Source organism: Phytophthora parasitica (assembly GCF_000247585.1).
Source record: "Phytophthora parasitica INRA-310 unplaced genomic scaffold supercont2.7, whole genome shotgun sequence".
In the NCBI taxonomy this organism is placed as follows: domain Eukaryota; phylum Oomycota; class Peronosporomycetes; order Peronosporales; family Peronosporaceae; genus Phytophthora; species Phytophthora nicotianae.
The window spans coordinates 205,166-223,435 of NW_008648993.1; the positions used below are offsets into that span (position 1 = coordinate 205,166).

The following is an 18,270-nucleotide window of genomic DNA, read 5'->3' on the forward strand; positions in this document are numbered from 1 at the left end:
CCCCCCCCCTCCCTCCAGCCGATGGAGTACAACACCCATAGCTGAGTTGACCGCGCACTGGACTTGCAAGTTGGCCCCTTTTGACGGTGGCATCACCACGCCTACCGTACACATAGTAGTTAGTCTCATCAAAGTAGATAATACAGCCACCGTCTTTTTGATAGTCCTTGAGAGCTTCCGCGAACTTGAAGCGTTTGGTCTTGTTGATGTCATTGTTGCACGTCATGGGCTCGATGCGTGTCTGTTTTACCGTGTACAACATGCCCAGCAAGTGGCGGCAGATCGTTGAGGTGGAGACGTTAATTTCCGTGTCCAAAAAGAGCATCGTGCGCATAGCTTCTAATGTAAATGTGCAATTCTCGTTGAGGTACTCTTCGAGCTTGTTCCTGGCCTCTTCTGTGATCTTCACGACGCTACCCCGAGCGCCGCCGCGTGACACATCCTCCACGCGTCCTGAGGCGACAATACGGTAGGCCACTGCTCGCGAAATGCCGTTGTTCTCGGCCACCTGAAGCCAGTCAGTTTGGACGGGCAAAGGTGTATACCAATGCTACCCCACATCAGTACTGGCCCCCAGGCCATATTTTATTACTCAACAACGAACGAACTTGTAGAACTTTCGATGAAAATATCGCTTGCCATCCCGGCCAATCAGATCTCTCGAAATATTTTTCCGTTTCTATTTAAGGTGTGTTTGTAAAAGCGCAATCGCAATTAATATTTCATTAATTTAAATGCATTGTAGCAAATTTCTAAAGGGGTTTTCATGCGTAAATGATCAACCTACATGTAGTAGTAGGCCGTATTGTGTTAAGTGTTACGGGAATCAAAAAGACTGAAAAGATCGCTACAAACGAGATGGAATTCAATTAAGGCACAGTAAACGTTTTGCTAGTAAGAAAAGAAAAATGTGTATTGTTCAATATTTCCCTCTGAACGTTATTGTAGGTTTAAAAAGCAAGAATTGGTGTAACAACCTCAATTATTTTTAGCTTTTTGGTAGCAGTCAAAACAATTAATTTCTTAAATGTTATTATCCCAACGTATTGTCAATAATAAGAAATAGGTTTTCGCACGCTTGGTCTGGAATTACACAGGTATTCGTAAATTCATCTTCTACGGCTACTTCTTCATTCATTTTCAACACGAAAGGCTGTATCGCAATTTCCCCAGCAGTACGAAGTCTTTCTCAAAGGATTTCAAGCTGGATGATGCCAAAACATATAAGATTACCGACAGATTCGAAACCCCCCAGAACGCGCAACGTTTGCCTGATTCACAAGGCGGTGTATATCCAGTCGTTCCCCTACTTGGCGGGCAGCTGAAAACGCCTCCATCATTCCAGAAAGACGGTATGTTTTACGAGTCCAAACAAAAAATGGCTCAACTCAGGTGAGAGCGATGCCAATTACACCGAGGTGTACATGCCGTTGTGGGGGGGGGGGAGTCAAATTGTTTGTCACGCAACATATTTCTGAATCGACTTTGTGAAACTCGAATTGTGATTGGTGAGCAAATTGGTCTTTTCATACATGCTAACAGGGTGAGTTTGGGAAGAACGTGACTTACTTCCCCATGCGGGTCCCGTTGTGAGCGAACGAGGCGGCTTCAGCATTTGCCACCATTTACTACATGTATCCAGTCGGAGCAGCCAGCAAAGTCTTCTCCTCTTCCAGATGGCAGTATCACCAAGACATTATGTCAATAAAAAGAGCATTGTGGGGTGGTCGACAAGGTCAGGTACTGATAAAAAGGCACTCGTTGCTGCACCCACCTCCTGAACATGGGACGGGGCAGGCCGGAATTACGACACCAAACCAGCACCCACCCATGCCCAGTTGTGACCGTCAGACGCCCATCCTGTGCCCACTGCAGCACCCAACTCGAGAGAGCCAGCTTAAATATTATACACTATACGCGTATATCCGGAAGATACCAAAGAGCCGGAGCGGCTCGACATCGGCGTCCAAATCGGGAGAAGTGTTCTGCTGGGCAGGTCTACCCTTTCATTTCTAAAGACGTTATCAAGCTTATAACTCGACAAACACTGTTGTATGCAACGATTTCAGTTACTTACTTTCTCTCCCCTTCTTTCATCCATCCAGCTTCTTAGCTACTGCTACTGCTACTTTTTTATCATACACGTGCGCAAATAGCGGTATCGCATGCATTGCAATCTTCTTGTCGAGGCGGCTCTGACCCACAGAATATTTCGAATGCCAGCAAGACGTACACACCGCAGTTGTAACTGTCGCTCTGGACACCAAGCCCGGGATCGTGCGTCACCAAGCGAGCACTGGGTCTGACTCCATCTGGCAGCATCATGATCATTTTCTGTGCCACGACACGAACACTGGCAGCGTAGGAGGGCGCCATCGAGTCGTAGACGTACACTCTGCCCTTCTTCATATCCATTAGCACAGTGCACCAGTGGTTGTTGTTGCAGTTGATTGGAAACAGCACTTTCATCTTCTTCGTGACTCCAGCCAACGCCCGTTGAAAGTATCCACTGTCTGTCGTTACGGCTCCGTTTGAAATCCCAATGTTAGATGGGTTGATCACTAGAACACTAGGATCCGCATCAAATAGTTTGTGTAGGACCATCTGCATGACTTGGGCGCTAAGGGTTCCTTCACAGGCAGGTCTACCATGTCCGCATACTCGTTCGACAGGATTGGGAGATTTTCCAGCAGCACAGGTATGGCGGGGTCCTCCTCGACGTAGAAGCTAGAGTTCCCGTGTCGCGTGAAATCTAATCGTTCGATCCAGGTCATAGCTCTTTTGATCTTCTTTATGAATTTTACTGCTGTGTGCCACTTTCTCATGAGCGATATCGTAGAGTTCGCAAAAACTCCAACGCCAACGATCTCCAGCGCCAACTGCATCTCCAACGGTTACTTTTTTTTGGTAGACTGTGACCTTGGCGGTACACTTGTTGATTAATTGCATGGGAAATATTCGCACCACCATTTCTGGTCGCATCAGTGGCTTTGTGGGAGGGAGTTTTGACATCTCGTGGGCGATAGGAGGCTTCGGCTTGCTGGCTAACAGGAACTCTTTGAACTGCAGCAGCTTCTCGTGTGTCGACTTGTATACGGGTTCGCCATCCAGTAATTCATAAACTGTCAGTAGGCTCATTTGACGTTCGTGCATGTCCAAGTCTTCCTGTACCATTGCGATAGTCTGGTTCCACTTTGCTTTGACAGCCCGTGGCTTTTGCTTTGGGCGTCCCTTGGTCTTTGGAGGACTCATGATCTGGAAATCATCGGTCAAGTTTGCAAGCGCAAGCATCGAGCTGTGGTCATCATTGTCCTGAGACGTCTCGCTTTCAATGCTAACACGTTCGGCTTCCGTAGCAATCTGTGCTGGTTCCGCATCCAACTCGTCACCATCCGCGCCCGTCTCGATCGCAACTGAGACCAAATTGTCCCCAACTGAACCCGACTGGTCATCACCTGAGTCCGGCTCGTCCCCAACTGAACCCGACTGATCTGCGCAAACTTGAGTGCTCTCCACTGAAGAAGCAGACACCATTCTTTGGCTCACATCTTCCGCTTGCCTAGGGATAACTTGCCCCACCTCCAATGCCTCGGATACCTCTTCGCTGTCTGTAGTCGGGTGGCGCGCGCCACCAGTGGTGTTCATATTTGCATCACTCAAGCTGTCTTCGCCAGCTATCTCGGGGATGGTAGTATATTGGCCATGCTTGAAAAGGGTGGCAACGTCACGCAAAGCTTTCATCGCTGCCCGGTACTCCACCATCCCCAATCCGCTCAAGTGCTCACTAATTGAAGTTGCCACGAAATTTGCTTCGCGGAACTTCCGGTTGGAATCTGAACAAGCATTGGTCTCCTTCAACACTCTGGACACACGAAACGGTTCTTCAGACAGCTGAGGCAACTCGGATTCAACACGAAGCGACGACAGCAGCCAGCGCGAGTTCAGAAGCTGGAGGAATCAAGTTTTCAAAGTTGAGTGCCTTTCGAATGAAGAAAACATGACGGCATGGCACCAAACGCGAAACCATGAACAAACACGAGCCAGTCCAATCCGTTTTCGTGACGGAGTACTCGCTGCGCGGCTCATCCAATGCGTCTTCATCGTCCGCATCACACCGGATAAAGTATACACCAGGAACCGCCTCGTGAAAATTATACTTTTTCGTTATGGTCACGAAATTGTACTGCTCGTACACAAGCTCGCACGCGTGCTCACTTACCAACTTTGAAAGAAAATCCATCTCGCGATCTTACTTCGGGTTATGCTCGACAGATAGTTTGTAGACCGCGTCCAGAAGCTTCCTCTCCGCCTGAGCTTGATAAATCATTATCGACACAATGCGCTCGTCCACTTGCATGAAAGAGTCCACAAGCTCCTTCAGCTGCTTCCGCGAAGACTCGAGACGGTTGTTTGTGTTGTTGCCCAGGGTGCAAGCATTCTGCCTCTCAAACGCGCACCAAATTTGACGAGAGTTATCCCAATTTTTCACGAAATACGCGTTAAACGGGTGCTTGCACTCTTCACGCACTCCAACTTCCGCGCCCAACTCCGTCCGACCGGTATCCAACACAATATCTCCAGACACAGCCGAGTCAGCTGACACTCTACCAGACCCGGCATCTATGATATGGCGCATGTACTCGCGCAGTCGCAGGTATTGCCGCTCTGTCTTCGAGTACACCAGTAAGTTGACCAATCTTCCACATTTAAAATAGGATGAACAAAACTCACGATGGCTTGAGAATGCCGATCTAAGAATGAAGGGTTTCTGAAGTAACGGTTGAAATTGATTGAGAATACAATTTGGGGGTTTGCCAAGCTTGAGCATCGGGTACGAGAGGAAACGGGAGGCTCTACACATCATCGTGCGTGTCACTTCTACTTCCAGATGATTCGAGGGAATTGATGCTACATTGCCTCCCAATTTGTGATCTGTTTGGTGCTGAAGGGGACCTCTCTCATGCATTTCATAAAGTCCGACAAACTGATCACATATCTTTCGTGGCATTCAGAAATCAACAGCGTTTCGCGGGCATTTACTTAGAATGAAGATGCACGAGACGTTAGCAGGGCGCTTTAGGTTGCTCTACTCCTCTCTGCTGCGGAAGACCGCACACAATTCCAATGTTCACCAATCAAGGGGTCTTTCCGTTTTGGGCCGAACACACTTTCGATGGCTACACTTGCAAAGGGGGCACATTTTTGGGCTAGTACATGTGAGTCCTTTGCCACCATTTACTACATGTATCCAGTCGGATCAGCCAGCAAACGTCTTCTCCTCTTCCAGATGGCAGTATCAACAAGACATTATGTCAATAAAAAGAGCATTGTGGGGTGGTTGACAAGGTCAGGTACTGAAAAAAAAATGCTTGCTGACTCGAAGAGTGTTCGGCTGGTATTCTGTGTAGCGAAAGTTAACGAGAACGAGCTGAGGTTCAAACAAAAGATCTCGCAGAATTCAGCTGCACCAGAGACCGAAGCTATGTCTATTATCCTCGATATTGAGTGGACGCAAATACTGCAATTGGAGACAATAAACTTGAAGATGCGTGAAATTTACACGGAGCTGTAAGTGCGCAGCTACGGAACAATAAATTCCTCACATATTGGCGGAAGATCTCAAGAAGGTTGACTAATGGCAGCACTTCACCGGGACAATGTTGGATTAAGCTCCCACTGTATGCACGTGAGATGTAGCTTTACAATTTGGACTAAGTGGCCACCGAAAGAGGTCTAGTGTGTGATGATGTGTAGTGCTGAAGTAGTGCTAGTTCACTAACGTGCTTCGTTTCCATATTATACTCGTATGTTGATCTAACGTTTAATTTTGTAAAATACTTTTTTAAGCAGAATGCCCCCTTTTCCTGGTTTTCAACTAAGTACGACGATGTATCCATGTTAATCAGGCTTTAGATTTTCTAGTGTTATTCTCAAGAAATCTTAGAATAGTATGCTTAAAGTATCATTAAAGTGCTATTTAAATCTTTAAAAATAATATTAGAGAATCATTCCAATAGATAAAGTAGAAACGAAACTCAGTTTTCAATAAATTAGAAACGCTTTTAAATTAAAAAAAAAATTAGCATGCCAGACAAAGAAGTGTTTTATAAATCAGGGTTAAGTCGTAAATGCCAATGAAAATGTCGCTTGCCGTTGGCATTCAGACGAAAAAAAACCAATAAAATTTTAGTGGCTTATTTTCGTCTGAATGCCATCCCGGCCAATCAGATCTCTCGAAATATTTTTCCATTCCCATTTAAGTTGGCCCATTAAAAATCAATAATCGCGGTGATTCATTTACCACTCACCCGCAGATTAAATAAATCCGCTATTGGAAAACTGCCGTGCTTCAAAAGTACATGCAAAACTGTTTATTGTTAGGCTGCTTTTTTGAAGTATTTACAGTGTTAAAGCACTACAGTGGTAGTCGGTAAGTGATATTGTATTTGGGGACTTGTTTAAAGAGAAAACAGACTGATAGTAGCAGGGCGCCGTCTCTCTCTAGTTCTACCCCCGAGGCTGAGCTCTTCTTCCTCTGTTGAAAGAACTGGTAGACCCTGCTGCTCCCAAGTCTTGAGTAGTTTAAATCCTGTAGGTCCAGGACCTCGACGCCGACTCGTCGGGTGCAATGGTAAGTGTTGTCCTCGCTCTCTTTGCTTTTCACTCTTCAGTCGAGCGTTCGGGTTGGTCTAGTGCACAAACTGCTGCTGGTCGTCCGCCACGAAGTTCGAGTCAAAGTAAATCTTCTGTGGGCGCTGGAAACCGTTGAAGTCCGAGCCGGCAGCGCACGTGTAGGCGCCCATACTCGGGAACAGAATCCACTGTCCGATGTCCATCAACGGCAGTTCCACCTCCTTCATGATGCAGTCCATGCCGTCGCACGTCGGGCCCCAAAGACTAGCCTTGTACATCTGGGTGGCGCCCGGCGAGGCGGCATCCGACATGATCACAGGCTGAATCGTCGGGTGGTCGTAAACCATGCAGTTGAACGAGGCGTACAGCCCATCGTTCACAAAATACATATAGTTGGGTGTTTGTCCCGCAGCACTGGCGAGCACAGGCGGCTGGCCGGGGACGTCAAAAGTGGGCGCCACCTTACGACCGATCACGTTGACGGCCAGTGTGTGGGTGGACGCGGCGAAGAAGCGGCCAGGCTCCGAGATGACCTTGACTCCGCTGCTCTGAGGGAAGTGGACGGCGAGCGACTTCTTGAGCTCAAGAGCGCAGTCTTCGAACCGGATCGGGGCGTTCTCCGTACCGGGGAAGCCACCGCCAATGTCCAGCAGGTTGAAGTTGAAGCCGAGTGAGTGACCAATGTCGAAAACCTTGCGGGCACGAACCACGGCGTTCGAATAGGCCTCGACGTTGAAGCAGCCGCTGCCGACGTGGAAGCTGACGCCGACCACGTCGAGATTCAGAGCCTTGGCGTGGTTCAAGATGTCCGGGACATCGTGCACCATGGCCCCGAACTTGGTGCCGAGACGGCAGATGGAGTTCGAGTCGTCCACGTAGAGTCGCAGTACGAGCTTCGCGCTGGGGTTGATGCTGTGGATCTTCGTGAGTTCATCCTGCGAGTCGAAGGTCATCATGTCGACACCGTTAGCGTGTGCATAGGCGATCTGGGAGCCTTGCTTGCACGGATTGGCATAGATAATGTCGCTGGCAGGGACGCCGTTGCCAAGCACAGAGCTGATCTCCGTCTGGCTGGCGCAGTCAAAGCCTGCTCCGAGGCGGGCCAAGCCTTCAATGAGGGCTGGATCCGGGTTGCATTTCACGGCGTAGTATGGCCGCACCTCGGGCAGATACTGGTGCCAGAGCTTGAAGCGATCCTCGATGGCGGCCGTGTCCACGACGTAGAACGCGTCGCGTTGGCTGCCTGGGGCGTTTCCAAGGCTCTGGATCTGGGTCTGCAGCTGCGTCAGTATGGCCGCGTTGAGCTGCAGACGTTGCAGCTCAGGCGGAGGCTTGGCGTTCGTGGAGGCCGTGGCCAGGTCGCTGGACAGAAGCGTGGCACGGGCCGCCTGTGTGCTCATGCAGCGAGCAGCGGATCGCTCGTGGCCGAATCTGCTGGCCAGACGTGACGCGCTCTTGAGCGCCGCGCGGCTGGCGCGGGAGCCTCGGAAGAGCAAAGCCATCTCGACAGCGGACGGGAGCGGGCGAGAAGCGGACGCGGTATGCGCAGACGCGGGCCAATTCGGGAATGAAGCGAACGGCGCTGGCTTAACGGATGGAGGCAAAAACCAACCGCCGTCAGGTTGCAGTGTCAAAAGTACTGATGCAAAACACGGGGATCGGATCTTTGACTGACGCAGAGTATGGGGATGAGCCCATGCTGATTGGCTGCCAGCCAGCCGTTATGCGTTGAAGCTATGTACGAAAAAAGAACCGGCCAAAAAGATAACTTGTTGCTATCGACAAGAGTAAGGTGGTTTCAGCCTTGTGCGACGTGGGAGCACCTCCAGTCTGACTCGCTTGCTTGCTCGATGTGAGCGTTTTGTTCAAGTTGAGTTTTTTTTTCATTTGCCCGTCGCACTGGGACGGGCCTGAGCGATTCCAGGCAAAAAATAGCGCGAATGCTTGGCAGTTTTTTTTTATTGTGTTTAGAGCGAGGTGCGTCAAGAGAACACGGCTCCATTCTTCGTGCTGCGAACGTGCCGTCCGGACTGCGGATCTGTAGGTTAATTCTCCTTGAAAAACCACGCAAAATTTGTAGAATTTCCCGGTGCTTTTCAACACCGAAAAAAAAATTTTGTATCGACAATTTTACAGTACACCATGTATCGGCGTATCCTAAGACTGAAGTTTACGTTGAAGTGTAAAGTTAAGATTTCGCCAGCAGTACCCTCATCCCCAACGGTTCAGACTCAGATTCGTCATCGTTCTGAGATGCATTTTCTTAGCTCTATATGGAGATGCCATTCCCGACAACGAGTTGTCCTCGCCTTAGTGGCGCATCGCCATCGGGGCATCATTTCTCGAATGCTTATCGAATATTTGGCAAGTAGGTGGTTTCTCGAGTTCTGTGGCGTTACCACTGGGCAACGCTGTCGTCCAGCCGACACGTCCCCGTTGTAGCTCCACTGGGGCTGAGCACTTGCAGTGGCGCTCGGTTTCGCAGGAAACTGCTCGCTCCCATCAATAACAGGCCAATGAGAGCGATGTCTTCACCCCAAGAACGTGCGCAGGGCTGCCATGGACCCAAAACGCCGTCGGACACCGTCGAATAAACCGCTCTAAGCTAAGGATAGTCGTGCTTAAACTCATTATCGATGCAGATATCTCTACGGCGATAGGTATTCGCTGGTTTCAATCGACTCCTCTTGTTCCTCCGGCTCCATCTGCTCCATACTGTTGCTGAGTTCATCCGGGTCTTCACCACGCATCAACTTCTCGAGTCGGTCCAGTCCTTGCAACGCCTCAGTCGACCCAGGGTTTAATCTCAATGCTTGGTGGAAGTATTTCAACGCCTCTGCGTACTGTTTGTCCATGGAATAAACGTACGCCAGCTTCGTGAAGACTTCTTCTCGAGGGTGACGCTCGCCCAATGCCTGCAGTCTATCAATGGCTCCGCGTAAGTTACCGTCTTCGACCAGCAGATCAGCAAGCGCAAAATTGGTGGAGAGCTTGCGAGGTTCCATGGATAACGCCTTCTGCAGCGCCTGACGCGCTTGCTCTCGGTGCTCTGAGCTTAGTGCAAGTACACTACCGAATAGCACGAAGCTCTGTGCCTTCTGTGGGTACAGCTTCACGACACTCTTGGCAGTTGCCAATGCCTCTTTGTATCGGTTCACACCAATAGCAAACAAGTCACAGTAGCTAGTGATAATACCCGTGTAAGCCTGTAGAGACCGAGTGAGGCGGCATGCAGTCCAGAAAGCTTTCAACGCAGGCTGTGGACGATGCATCCGCAGCAGTAATTCACCTCGTAATAAGTGGGCTGGAGCGTGGCGATGTCGCTCCGCGATGGCACGCTCGGAGAACTGTAAGGCTGTCTCGAAGTCTCCTTTCACGTCGTTATAATACGCAGCAGCAAGCCATGCTTCTGCACTTGTATTGCTGATCTTGAATAGCTCTTGAACCAAGTCATTGAGGTTGGTGCGTGAATTCCCTTTTCGCAGACAATTGGCGTAGCGGTCCATAAATGCCAAGTTTAAGTCGTCGGTCTGCCGTGCACGCTTGAATGTTACGTGAGCTTGATGGAGCAGCTCCTGATCGATCTCGAGCGCTCCCTTGCGCACTAAGCAATGTAGATTCTTAGGAAAGACTCGATCTAGCGTGTTGAATGACTCCACAGCCGCTACGAACCATAGCAAAAAAAAACGTTAGCCCGTAGTTTAACAATAACAAGCTAGTGATTAATGACATACCTCGATAATTACCCCGCTCAACATCCATGTGAGCAGCCACCAACGTCTGCATCCACGACGAGTCTACTTGAGATAGACCGATGTCTGCAGCGTTAGGCTTCGCGGCAAGGTCACTATAGAAATGTTCAATTTCGTGATGCCTGACAGTAACCGGTGTCAGCTTCAAACCATCGCCGGCCCTCGCTGTTCCATCCGATCCAGAAAATGCATCCGGCGATGCATCTTTTGCTGCTGCCAGTTCGGTGAGAGCTAAAGCTGCTTCTAAAGCGTATGGATTCTGTCGTAGGGCAGCCGTGTAGCTCTCCTCCGCCTTGTTTTGCAGTCCTTCGTTCACATACAATTTCCCAAGTAGTAGATTCATGCTCAGAGTCCGTCCTTCCAGCGGTGTCGACTTCAGCTGCTCGTAGTAAATAATTCCCGTTATTTTGTTAGCATTTCAACTTTCTGCGTACATAACTGCAATCAAGCGTACCACTTCGATGGCTTCGTGAATACACTCGAGCTCCACGTAACACCTGGCTACCTTGAGCTTCACCTCCAGCTCTTGCTCGTTCGTCACGACACTCATATCCCTGCAGCTATGGTGATAATACCGCTGTATCAACCACCATTAATAACGCACAACCATACGCCGTCGTAAGGGCATTGCAACTCACAATGGCGCGTTTAAATTCGCGTTTGGCGAGCATTAAATCTGCAAAAAGGCGCAATGTCTTGGAATGGAACGCAGGCGACAGCGTCCTGGCGTAATTTGCTGTTTCTACAAAATCCTCACCACGCCTCCGCGACAAGAAACTCTCGTCTGCTTCGGCGCGAGCGCTTTTCTTGCCATTGTGGGCCTCTGAATCTGATGGGAACAGCGCAATGGAGACCAGCAATTCACCTAATATCTGGGCGGTGTCCACATTCCCGTTGCGAACGAAAAGCTCCAGTTGCTTTTGCATTATCTCGGCGTCGAATCCTGCAGTTTGTTGGGGGTTGGCGCTGGCTGTGGAGTCCTCATCACGACACGGAAGCAGGTCACTAGCACGCCGCTTTTTGCTTGGTCTGTCCATTTTCAAACTGCACTAAGTTCGTCTTAAGTTCGCACTCAATTAGTCAACGTGTTATTAGCGCGATCATTTTCGGCGTCTTGACGTCCGCAGCGTTGGCGATGTCAACGCAATGCATACAAGAAGTAGCAACACCTTAGGTAAAAGGTGTATGTGCCTTGTAGATACACAAGGTTAAGAAAATTAGAAAAAATAAGCCGAACATTGGACACTTAAGTAAACTGTCATTTAATCATCCGCCAGCTTATCTGCTGTGAAGATGCATATACTGTCGATAAGTGTTGTAATGGACACTTCCGATTATCTACAGCTCGTCGGTCTTGCGCTTGATGTCGAGCAGCTCAACGTCGAAAACCAGCGTCGCCTTGGCGGGGATCTTCGGAGGCGAGCCACGGTCGCCGTAGGCCAGGTCCGACGGGATCGTTAGACGACGCTTCTCACTGCACAACACACAACATACATAGCCAATATTAGTGAGTATCAAAAAGTAGATAATAAAATAACTGCCAGTAGTTCACGTACCCGATGCACATGTCCACAAGTCTACAGTAGCACACAACCAGCAAAAACACACACATAATACACAGCGGATCACGTTAGCCACCGTACCGTAGTCTTTTAGACCAGTCTACAGTAATCTTAAAATTGCACGCACCCTCGGTCCCAGCCCTGCTCAGATCAAACAAAAAACACCGAAATGACAACAGTGACGTTAGTATCGAGCCCAAAACCTGCAGTATAACTCCCCCAACAACATGTAGTTAATCCCGACCTTAATGACGCGGCCAGCACCGAGCGGAAACTCGAAGGGCTGGTTGCGGTCCCGGCTCGAGTCGAACTTGGAGCCGTCCTTGCGCAATGTGCCCGTGTAGTGCATGGACAGCGTGTCACCCAGTTGGCTCTTCATGGTGCACTCCTCGGGGCGGTGCTTCACGCCGATGCGCAGCTGCGCGTCAGGCGGGAGGTCGTCCTTGGCCTGCACCTGCACAGCCGCCATCACCGCGGCCACAAGAAACGCTGTCCACTTCATCTTCACTTCTCCACTTGGATTGTGCGCAACGTTGATAAAGTATGCCGAAATTGTTCCAAGTGGTCAATTATCATTGGTAGGAAATACTAACCAATCAGAGAAGAGCGGACGACCCACTTCAACGTCGCTTCACGTCCCCTCGATCTTGCAGGTATGACGGCGTGGATTGAGGAGTTTGCTCGCGCTGTAGAGATCGGTACAGGTATGTTTTACCTCAGCAAGCTGAATGCGGCCATCGTAGTGCTGACGTCTCGTTTGTAGCTCACTTGAACTCGGTTCCAGGACGCGAGGAAGCTGTAGAAAGGATTCTAGCTTTTCTGGCAAAGGTGAATAACCCTACAGTAGAGAACGATGAAGGTATACGCTCCACTTGTGATATACTGTCTGGTGATCAGTATTGACGCTTGCATGTGTATAGCCATTTGTCGTCTTTTGGGCGCGTGCAGAGTATTCATGCGTGATCGGAGAGGAATCGATAAGCTCTTATCAGCTGAGGTACACAGAGCCGTGAGCCGTGGTGTTTTATGAGAGAGTATACCTGTGCTAACACGGGTGGTATAGTCACTGGACAGCTTCTTGCTGCTTGCTGAAAATCGGTCGTGGAGTTCGGCTCTACGGGAAGAGGCTCTCAAGTGCATGATCAATTCGGTGTACTCGCGACCAGAGTTTGTATCACAAACTCTCATTGATCAAGGTTTCGTCGCGCGATTGTTGAGTATTGCAAAGATGGGAGACGATGTTGCACTACACTGGCTGGTCTGGAAAGTCTTGCTGGTTTCTTGTGAAGCTCCTGAAGTACCACGACATTTAAGCGGCTCACTCGAAGCTTGGCAGCTGATTTATACGGTATCATTAGTATTGTGTTCGCATGGTTAAAGATTGCTACTCAATTGTGGTCTTGATCCCTCAGACACTGTTCTACGGGTTCAACCACGGAAACCAGGCCGAAATCGCCATTGGAGCGCGTGCAACCTTACTTCTCGACTTGGTCAAGTTGATCACTGTGCTAGTAAACGAAATGCAGTGGACAGCAGAGCAGGAAACACTGCAACCGGATATTTTCCGTACTGTTCATCGGTAAGGTATCAATTGCACTTTAATGCTAACTACTTGAAGTACAAAAAACAATGCTAATGCATATTGAGGATACACAGACTTGGGCGTTTGCTACTGGAGATTCTACAGTTCAAACATCCAAGCTTATCTCCGCTGAACGACAGTCTTATCGAGCTGAAGAATAAAGTAATGGAGGTGTTCATGTTCCTCCCGGGAAGTCTTTTGGCAGCATTTATCCAGCAGCAACATCGCGAAAATGCTGGTTATATAGAAAGATCACTACTCTCACCAGTTCTAGATCATCTACACGCCATGTTGCTCGTAGTACGGGTCGAGAAAACCAGGTAAGTGATGCGCCAGCTGACACTTATTGTTTCGCTAACGTCTGCTATCCAGCCCGCTGAAGGAGATGCTGCCCACAATTATCGTGTGCCACAATCTGGCAAAGACTGGTGGCCAAGACATCCTAACGTGCTTCAAGGATGCTGTTTTACCAGCAACAGAGCCCACAGACTCTGTCACCAATGCCTTTGGCCGGACAAAGATACTTTTCTTCAAACACTTGAAGTTTTTCCTCACATGCCTCGACACTGACGTCCGTCGCTACACATCCGAGTGGTTGTTCCTGCTGTGCGATGAAAATGGTAAGGATTTCTCACTTCTCAACTCTTTTATTGCTTGTATGGGGGTGTCATCCTATGCTTTTCATTTTCAAAATTTGCTTCCTGTTGCCCCCCGTTGAATAAAATAATTAACGCTTTCCATGCGTGTCGATAACCCAGCCAAGGAATATACACACCACACTGGTGTGGGAAATGCAATCGGCTTGCTGCGCATGAAAGGTCTAGCGTAGAGACCTCCTTGTCCGCCTTAAATATCCCCGACACTGCCCATGGAGAGCATTCGCTGCTTGCGAATGTGGCTGCTCATACCCATCTCTTGTAATAGTTGGAATAAATCTCCAGAGTTCTTGATAAAGTACGGCGCCTGTGAGAGTTTGCGGCCAAGTGTGCACACAAACGTGTTGACCGGAAAGCGATATCGACCGTCTTCAGCTTCATCCGTAGATACCGACGTCGTTTGACTGACCGACTCACCTTCTGGGAGCTCCTTTGCAGCGATAATCTTAGGCGACTTGTCTTCAGTCTCGTGTCGAGTGTGCTCTTCATCATTACCACTGCCTTCGGCTGGCAAGGGAGGTGACAAACTGCTTGCTGAGCTATTGCCCGACGACTCACCCGGTGGTGAACGCTCCACATCCGGGCTTCCAGTGATGGATGACTTTCCTTCCGAGCTCTGCCCCACGCCATCTTCGAGCTTGGCACGTGCAGTAGGTGGACAAACGAGTGCCCAGCAAGCTGCCGGTGTATCCGGAAGTCTGTGAATGCCAAAGTTGTCGCCATATTTCACCTTCATAGCCTTGAATAAAGCAGCAGATGGCGGGAAGTCACGACGAGGAGTAAACTTGCTCTTCTCAGTAATTTCATCGCGCCGAGCATTCGATGGTCGATTCAGCATCGCCACCGGGAACATATTCGCAGCACCTTCAGAGATCGAAGGCTTCGCAAGTGGAGTCAGCTTTGTCATATTCTCACCTAGCATGAGAAAATCGGAATCATTGGGCTGCGAAAGCCGAGCCAACGATGCAGCAGCCGATAGACCTCCTCGCTCTCCAGATCCTGTAGCGAGTGACGCGGAGCTGCCATCTCGACCCAGAAGCCGTCGAAAGGCGTTGTAAGACATGTCATCACTAATATCCCCAAAGCTGGAAGATCCAATGCCACCTTCACTCTCGCCTGCGTCCAGGATAAAACTCCGTTGAGAAAACGAAGACGACTCATCAATATCGGGTTTTATTCCCTCCTGTTCACTGTCGGATAGATTCTCAAACTCGTCTTTTTCGAGCTGTCGACAATATGCCTCCAGATCAATCGGAGGTGGCACCAGGAATGAGAACAAATCTTCATCCGTTCTGTCATCACCTGACGCGATGACCAACACGAAATCGACAGGATGCTTATCGTCCACATCCTCCAACTGGCCTAAAGTCAGCGCCCCAGCATCCATGTTAAAGCTCACAGAATCCTTCCGATCTGCCCGATACTCAAGATCGTCCAAACTAAACCCAGTCGTATCATCTTCGCCAATAGGGTCAGTGTGGAATCCACGTGGTTTTATCATTGGCGATGACGGCGGGTGTACCGGTTCTCCGAAATACTCCGTTGTCGCTGGATCTTCATCGGGGAATAGCAAAGACCAGTTCATAAACTCCCATATGCGCTCAAACAACGTAGCCTTGCTAACTTTTTGAGGTCGTACTTCCAGATACCGGTTACCGGGACACACTGACACTGGGAGCGACCGCGTGATCTCGCGTAAAGAGACCAATAGCTCACTCGCTTGCCATAAGCCATGGTCCAGATCACAGTCACGGTAATGCCACGCCACTGAACTATCTTTTCTCTCGATGTACGCACCTGGGGTACGCTCTGTGTAGTACTCCAGCAACGGCACGACGTGTTCCCACCAACTCATGTCCATATTCGGCACCATACAGTGCCAATGCTCGTTCTCACCGACCCACTTAACGTAAACGCCATACTCTGCAGCAAGAACGAGGTTCCCCGAGAGCCCAGCAAACCACTGCTCACAGACTGAAGTGCTACGTGCACTTACCAACACCACCGTATTGCGTGGATCCTTCGTAAGCATAGACAATTGCCAGATAAGCTCTTGAGGCGGATAAGCCAGCTCCGGGATCGACGCCTCAACAGCAAGTACACCTTCGTAATTAATGAAAATCAGTCGTCGAGATGATCGCGAATATGCTGAAGTCATATCTCTACGACTCAACTCGCGTCCAGATACAGATAGAGCGTTCTCTTCGCTGCACTCGTGAAGCTGTTCCAGGAAATTATCCGCCCAATGCCACGAAGTGAACGAACTCACGTAGCTGTACATGTGCTGGTGGGCACGCATCACTTCATCGTTGTCTTGGAGAGATTCCTGCAGCGCATCCGTCAATTCTTCGGTATTCCAGGGATTCACAAGGCGCGCGCCGCCCAAGGATTGAGCACAACCTGCAAATTCACTCAGGATCACGCGAGCGTGCTTGTCCGTGGCCTCTCGACAGACTATATACCCAAAGGGAACAGTATTCATACCGTCGCGTACAGGAGTGATCACAAGCGCGTCTGCCAGCGCATACAGCGCGATCAGAGCCTCCACAGCGATCTCTTTATTCAAATACTGAACGGGACCTTCAGTACCGATATCTTGCAACTTGCTGTTAATACGCGACACAAGCGACTCGACTTGAGACTCCAGTGCAGACTCGTACACTGATGCTCCCGTAACAATCTGCAGAAACACCACTTCTTTCGCAAGTTCAGGCTTGTGAGTGAACAGTTCCTCAACTGCAAGTAATTTATGCACCAATCCTTTGGTCTGGTCCAGTTGGTCCACGCCCAAAATTACTTTCTTGTCTGAAAATTGACCCTCTAATTGCTTCATTTGCTCCTGAACAGCATCGGACTGTACCATCGCGATGTATTTCTCAGCATCAATTCCCACTGGACAAATAGTCACACGCGCAAAATGTCCGTTAAAATCCACACCTTTGTGGCTGCTCTCGAGTCCCAATAGTCTCACGCATGCACTTTGAAAGTGTCGGGCGTACTCGTACGTCTGAAAGCCGATCAAATCCGCGCCCAACATGCCTGTCAAAATTTCCTCGCGATTGTTCAGTATCCGATACAGCTCTGCCGATGGGAACGGAATGTGCATGAAGAATCCCAGACAAATATTGTCATTCGGGAACAAATTCTGCACCATTTGCGGCACCAGCGTCAAGTGATACCCCTGGATCCAGACCAAGTCTCCTTCTTCGTAAACTTCTTGTACCGCATCTGCAAACGCCTGATTGGTCGCTACATAAGCCTGCCACATTTTCTCCATACTGCGCTCGTCCTCTTGTCCGCCTTCCATCGTTTCATGCTGCGTAATCTGGTCGTCCGTTGTGGGCGGACACGAGTGGAACAGAGGCCACATGACGGTCTTGCAGAAGCCCTGATAGTATAGTCGTTCTCTCTTTTCATCTAGAAATACGGGGTAATACTTGCGGTCTTGCAGCAGTTGTTCCTTTAAAGTATTTTGCTCGCTAGGCTCGATTTCTCCATGAACCGACCCGATCCAGACGCAGTCATAGTTCTCGTGTAGTGACTGGAAAATCTCCATGGCTCCATTAAGACTCGCGTGCTCTGGGAATTCAGCGCGCCATTGCGACTGTGCGTCTTCAGATACGAGCCAGAAGGGCAGTGTGCGGGTGACCAGCAGCACGCGACGACGTCGTCTCGAGCCCTTGACGCCCTCGTCGTCCGTGTCGTGGTCGTTATCGCCACTCTCCTGCTCCGCCTTGACGCGCTTCTCCCGCACCTGGTTGAGCTTCGTATACAGCGCCGAGAGCTCGCGCAGCAGCGCTCCCTCGCGCTCCTTGAAAGCAGCACCTTCGGCCATCGACGTCGTTTATAATTGTGATGGATGGAGAGACAATCGTGAGAAGAAGCGACGAGGCGCGACCGCGACAAGGCGCCGGCAGCTGCAGAATCCAATTGGTCAAAGCACCAATGTTCGATGCAGCGAATTGTGAGTATGATACGCACGCGCAGGCCGAGTAAGCCGCAGCGAAGTGGTGGAGGCCGCTGGAATTGACGAAAAATGGTTATGGAAACTGCACTAACACATAATTCAGAAGCTTATGAAATAT

The 18,270-nt window shown here is 49.7% G+C and overlaps 8 protein-coding genes across 8 annotated transcripts; 2 read left to right on the forward strand and 6 right to left on the reverse strand.

Moving 5' to 3' along the window:
- Positions 1-92: 92 nt before the first annotated feature.
- Positions 93-582, reverse strand: PPTG_05046 (hypothetical protein; the record flags this gene model as incomplete). Its single annotated transcript, XM_008898515.1, has 3 exons — positions 93-101; positions 251-477; positions 546-582. 3 exons carry the CDS (start codon positions 580-582, stop codon positions 93-95), a joined length of 273 nt encoding a protein of 90 aa, XP_008896763.1.
- A 1,554-nt stretch (positions 583-2,136) lies between these two features.
- Positions 2,137-4,636, reverse strand: PPTG_05047 (hypothetical protein; the record flags this gene model as incomplete). The annotated part of the gene is made up of 5 exons (XM_008898516.1): positions 2,137-2,569; positions 2,662-2,879; positions 2,965-3,948; positions 4,025-4,222; positions 4,286-4,636. The coding sequence occupies 5 exons, from the start codon at positions 4,634-4,636 to the stop codon at positions 2,137-2,139; spliced, it is 2,184 nt and encodes a 727-aa protein (XP_008896764.1).
- A 729-nt stretch (positions 4,637-5,365) lies between these two features.
- On the forward strand, positions 5,366-5,944 carry PPTG_21627 (hypothetical protein; the record flags this gene model as incomplete). The annotated part of the gene is made up of 2 exons (XM_008899258.1): positions 5,366-5,568; positions 5,923-5,944. 2 exons carry the CDS (start codon positions 5,366-5,368, stop codon positions 5,942-5,944), a joined length of 225 nt encoding a protein of 74 aa, XP_008897506.1.
- A 415-nt stretch (positions 5,945-6,359) lies between these two features.
- Positions 6,360-8,292, reverse strand: PPTG_05048 (hypothetical protein). The gene has a single exon (XM_008898517.1). It carries the CDS (start codon positions 8,133-8,135, stop codon positions 6,690-6,692), a length of 1,446 nt encoding a protein of 481 aa, XP_008896765.1. The 5' UTR covers positions 8,136-8,292; the 3' UTR covers positions 6,360-6,689.
- A 689-nt stretch (positions 8,293-8,981) lies between these two features.
- PPTG_05049 (hypothetical protein) lies at positions 8,982-11,422 on the reverse strand (the record flags this gene model as incomplete). Its single annotated transcript, XM_008898518.1, has 4 exons — positions 8,982-10,297; positions 10,368-10,764; positions 10,840-10,962; positions 11,024-11,422. 4 exons carry the CDS (start codon positions 11,420-11,422, stop codon positions 9,282-9,284), a joined length of 1,935 nt encoding a protein of 644 aa, XP_008896766.1. The 3' UTR covers positions 8,982-9,281.
- Positions 11,423-11,615: 193 nt separating this feature from the next.
- On the reverse strand, positions 11,616-12,501 carry PPTG_05050 (FK506-binding protein 2). Its single transcript, XM_008898519.1, has 4 exons — positions 12,192-12,501; positions 12,075-12,088; positions 11,942-11,962; positions 11,616-11,859 (listed from the first exon to the last, which is right to left on the reverse strand). The coding sequence occupies exons 1-4, from the start codon at positions 12,447-12,449 to the stop codon at positions 11,724-11,726; spliced, it is 429 nt and encodes a 142-aa protein (XP_008896767.1). The 5' UTR covers positions 12,450-12,501; the 3' UTR covers positions 11,616-11,723.
- A 101-nt stretch (positions 12,502-12,602) lies between these two features.
- On the forward strand, positions 12,603-14,247 carry PPTG_21628 (hypothetical protein; the record flags this gene model as incomplete). The annotated part of the gene is made up of 7 exons (XM_008899259.1): positions 12,603-12,651; positions 12,711-12,806; positions 12,868-12,944; positions 13,011-13,244; positions 13,306-13,526; positions 13,604-13,849; positions 13,902-14,247. 7 exons carry the CDS (start codon positions 12,603-12,605, stop codon positions 14,245-14,247), a joined length of 1,269 nt encoding a protein of 422 aa, XP_008897507.1.
- PPTG_05053 (trehalose-phosphatase) lies at positions 13,508-18,221 on the reverse strand. The gene has a single exon (XM_008898520.1). It carries the CDS (start codon positions 18,018-18,020, stop codon positions 14,376-14,378), a length of 3,645 nt encoding a protein of 1,214 aa, XP_008896768.1. The 5' UTR covers positions 18,021-18,221; the 3' UTR covers positions 13,508-14,375.
- Between the last annotated feature and the right edge of the window lie 49 nt (positions 18,222-18,270).